The sequence below is a fragment of the Rhipicephalus sanguineus genome, chromosome 3 (assembly GCF_013339695.2).
Source record: "Rhipicephalus sanguineus isolate Rsan-2018 chromosome 3, BIME_Rsan_1.4, whole genome shotgun sequence".
Classification (NCBI taxonomy): domain Eukaryota; kingdom Metazoa; phylum Arthropoda; class Arachnida; order Ixodida; family Ixodidae; genus Rhipicephalus; species Rhipicephalus sanguineus.
Genome location: NC_051178.1, coordinates 228508592 through 228512974, shown reverse-complemented (window position 1 = coordinate 228512974; position 4383 = coordinate 228508592). Strand labels below are relative to the sequence as shown.

Sequence of the window (4383 nt, the reverse complement as noted above, 5' to 3'; positions counted from 1 at the left end):
TACTTACTTACTTTACTTACTTACTTACTTACTTACTTTACTTACTTACTTACTTATTACTTACTTACTTGCTTACTTATGTACTCACTCACTCACTCACTCACTCACTCACTCACTCACTCACTCACTCACTCACTCACTCACTCACTCACTCACTCACTCACTCACTCACTCACGTACTTACTTACTTACTTATTACTTATTACTTAGTTACTTACTTACTTACTTACTTACTTACTTACTTAATTACTTACTTATTTACTCACTCACTCACTCACTCACTCACTCACTCACTCACTCACTCACTCACTCACTCACTCACTCACTCACTCACTCACTCACTCACTCACTCACTCACTCACGTACTTACTTACTTACTTACTTACTTACTTACTTACTTACTTACTTACTTACTTACTTACCGGTTCCTTACAGGAAGACTTTACGCCCGGCGGCAAGTTATCGTTTCATCCACTTTACTTTCTTCACATTTATATTCTAATTACTACAAATGACATCCCCTATACTTTCCTTGGCATTGTCTGTTAGTTCTCATTAATGTTGTGTCTAATAAAGAAAAACGAGCCCTTAGAAGTCATCTATGTTCCTATCAATGTAATGTGTCATATGAAAGGGCGAAATTACCCAATTTTCATTTGCCTTGTTTCATCATTGCAGGGCATGGAGAGCCAAGCAGGACATAGACCGCAGTACGCTGGACGTTTATACTTCTCCAACAGAAAAGATATTCGCTGTCCTCGGCAGAAGAAGCGTAAAACGACTGTGTAATATTTACACAATGATATTGCCAAAGGGACTGCTCAAATCACGGTCAAGCACCAACGAGCTATCCTAACGATGGGCTGGGCTTGGTAGAAGGACATCAATCGTCACGTTACATGATTGGTTGGCGCAATCACCCTTTAACCTCAGGATGACTGAACCGGACTTCTTCAACGTGTCTTTTGATACACTGCCAGATGAAGTCGACCAATACGGCAACGAGACTGGACTTTTAAACGACACCGAATCCTTAGTACCTGACGAACTTTTGGGCCCTCGATACCACACGAGAGTCCGCATTGGCATCATTATAACCATGATCATAGTCTCGACAGTTGGCAACAGCGTCGTCTGCTGCAACCTCCTTGTGAGGCAGCGCCGCCGCAGAGTGTCCAAGGCTAGAGTGCTGTTTCTCAATCTGGCGATCGCCGACCTCCTAGTGGCCTGCATAACAATGGCGTCACAGGTTGTATGGGAAGTGATGGGTAGGATTTGGATCGCAGGTGACGCGTTCTGCCGCTTCTTCAAGTTCTTGCAGACGTTTGCCCTGGTCTCGTCGACCTACATGCTGGTGGCCATCGCCGCGGACAGACACATCGCGATCGCCACTCCCCTCGCGCCGAGTCCAGATCCATGGAGACTGGCTGGCGTCACCTGGATCGCGGCGTGCATGCCTTCACTGCCGAATGTCTACGTCTTTCACAGTGTCGAGGTGGCGCCGGGAAAGTGCTTCTGCGCCTCAATTTTCTACGACCGGGGCACTCCGCTTTACCATCGCCAGATCTACATGGGATTTGTCTTCTTCATGGTGTTTGTTGCCCCGCTCGTGCTGCTCATAGCGTTTCACACCGGCATACTGTGGGCTTTGTGGAAGCACAACGCCACCAGTCGGAGGGTGAGCTGCCAAACTCCTTCGTCGCTTCCCCGTGCCAAGGTTTGTATATTAGTACTTACGCTGCTCTGTGATCCCACAACCTTTCTTTTATCGTTCGTTTTGAGAGGTTTAGAACAATAATAAGCAAATACTGAGATGCAACACTTCAGCTTTCTCACATATGAGACGATGCGAGAACAAATTAACGGTAATTCGTGCAATGTTGTATCGAGGTAAATGTTAAGCGCATCCGCTAAGCAGAGCGCTGCAATTATTCTTTCTTCAAATTTAGATTTTGTCACATTATTTAAATTTTTTAGTCGCCAAAGTTCTGGAACAGTCTCATCTGATGAAGGTCGGTATGAGAAGCACGCCAATGCAGTGGTGACAACCCTAAATATGCTGAACTGAGGCAGGCCTAAAGGATCGTTGTATAAATTTCCGCGCATAACGTTGTATAAATCTCTACACGCCAAGAAAATCTGCGCTTAGCGGCGCCGCTGCGTATGGCTGGACACTGAAGTTCCAGTAAGAAGAAAAAAATAATTAGCTAAACCTGAGTGAAAGTCTATAGCTTTTGTGTTTTTGCTACTCATAAGCGACACACACATAGCTTTATCATCAGGGGTTATTACCCGTATTGATAGTTGACGCATTCGGCTGTACTTTCTTTTTACGAATTCAGGTGAAGACATTAAAGATGACGGCAGTTGTTTTCGGCGCCTTCCTGGTGACCAACGTGCCGTACATGGTCCAGGAGGCGATCCTGGCCTTCGGCAACCCTGGTATATTGGATGCCAACGTGGTCGCACTGTTCGGCGTCATATCTGCCTCGAACAGCGCCATTAATCCGTATATATTCCTGTACTTCCAACGAGTGCGCAAGGGCACCGGAGATGGTGGCTTCTGGCGGACTGTGTGGCGCATTGTGGTTGAATCAGTCACGTGTCGCCTGCTCAGCCGGTCGCAACCAGGTTCCCAGTTGTCGACTGACGCGGTGGACCCGTCCTCACCAACGCGTCGTTCCAAAAAGCCCTGCACTAGTAACTGCAAAGAAGAACGTCGCGCCACAAAAAAAGGATGTGCGAACTGTTGACAGCTGGTCGCGCGTATGTATGTGTGTTTGTATACTTACATCAGAGATATTGGGCGACTATCGCTGCGTATCAAGTGTTACTTCGTGATGCGTTCATCCGTCTCAGTCTGACTTGCGTTGCTGTACACACGACGGGCTTGATGTGAAGTTCGCGATGTCAGAAAGAGCTCTGTGTTTCCGCTGGTTCATCATGTTAGTCGGCATGTGTTCACAGTAATAATTCACAAAGCGGTGCTTTTTTTATACCACGAAGTGTGAACTGTGACCAAGAACTGCCAACGATGTTCTAAAAGACTTACGTTTATTTAGATTTCCTGGTGCTTTCGGCACGCATAGTAATGACTATTTCTGTGACGTTGTTGTCGTGCTATGTCTTCAGACAGTAATTTTTTCTTCTATTACCTGAATGTCACTTGCGTATCTTTCTTCCATCTGGCTTCACTGCGGTTCTATGTGACAAGCAAAGTGAATATGTAAGCAATGTAGTGAAACGGGAAGTCTTATATTTGTACATGGATATGCAGTGCTGTCCTGTCAATAAGAAAATATTTGTATGACAGAATGAAACCCCCGCGCTGGTACTGCAAAGCGCAAATTACGAAGTACTAGCACGTCTAAGCCTAGTGACAGCAACACTTTCCGAAGAAAACACGAGAAAACGACATGACGAAAGTAAACATAGTCTGGATTACGGATAGTTGTGTTTCAGGAAATCGAGACATTGTCTTTGAGAAATCATATAAATACACTACTCAAGAGGTAGTAATATGAGCTGATATCATCATGACCACGTTATCACCGTTACGTACGTAAGTGCCCATTGCCGCGCAAGGTTCTATGTATTTCTGAGAGCTGACGGGCCCATAGGTAAAGTAAAGCGGCCGGCGTGGTAGTAAACATTTATTAATGATATACTGTGTCAGTCAGCAAGCATTTTTTTAAACATTGGTACCCTGAGACGTGTGTGAAAGCGCGCTTCATTTTGCGTACTTGTCAATGCAAAAATAAACTAGCTGGTCTCATCGCCTGCCTCCCACTTCTCGAAGTGTGCCACACTGGCCTGGTTTATACATTATTCAAATGGAAAAGAACATCGCTTAACTGAGAAATGACACACTAAGGACAATAGGCATGACACTAAAAATCACGGTTTATAGTATCCACGTCTCTGCAGGCTGCCAAATAAAAGTATCTCTTGGAGGTGTGATAGGAGGGTAATGAAGAAAAGAAGTATGGGATAGGGAAAGAACACACACACACACACACACACACACACACACACACACACACACACACACACACACACACACACACACACACACACACACACACACACACACACACACACACACACACACACACACACACACACACACACACACACACCTCGTTTCGAAACAGCAGCCACATAATTATCGCCCGTGAAACTTACCAGATCACGCTCATAGCGCATCTGGCTGCAACTTTTTTTTGTTCGCTGTCTTTTATAGTGATTTCAGCAATTAGATGAGCGGGGCGCTACACTGTTGTCTACAGCTATTTTTAGTACTCTGAGAAACAGGGACACCTTCCATCACATCTCATTTCATATGTACAAATAAATGGTAATAACATGGCGATGCCGCTTCAC

General features: G+C 45.2%; 1 protein-coding gene across 1 annotated transcript; it reads left to right on the top strand.

Moving 5' to 3' along the window:
- Window positions 1-680: 680 nt before the first annotated feature.
- On the top strand, window positions 681-3873 carry LOC119386337 (gonadotropin-releasing hormone receptor-like). Its single transcript, XM_037653659.2, has 2 exons — window positions 681-1717; window positions 2343-3873. The coding sequence occupies exons 1-2, from the start codon at window positions 935-937 to the stop codon at window positions 2751-2753; spliced, it is 1194 nt and encodes a 397-aa protein (XP_037509587.1). The 5' UTR covers window positions 681-934; the 3' UTR covers window positions 2754-3873.
- The last annotated feature ends 510 nt before the right edge of the window (window positions 3874-4383 follow it).

Excerpts from the sequence above, each read along its gene's own strand:
- LOC119386337 (XM_037653659.2), top strand. The coding sequence starts at position 935 with ATGACTGAACCGGACTTCTTCAACGTGTCTTTTGATACACTGCCAGAT. Across the intron at positions 1,718-2,342 it reads CGTCGCTTCCCCGTGCCAAG|GTGAAGACATTAAAGATGAC; the intron begins GTTTGTATATTA and ends TTACGAATTCAG.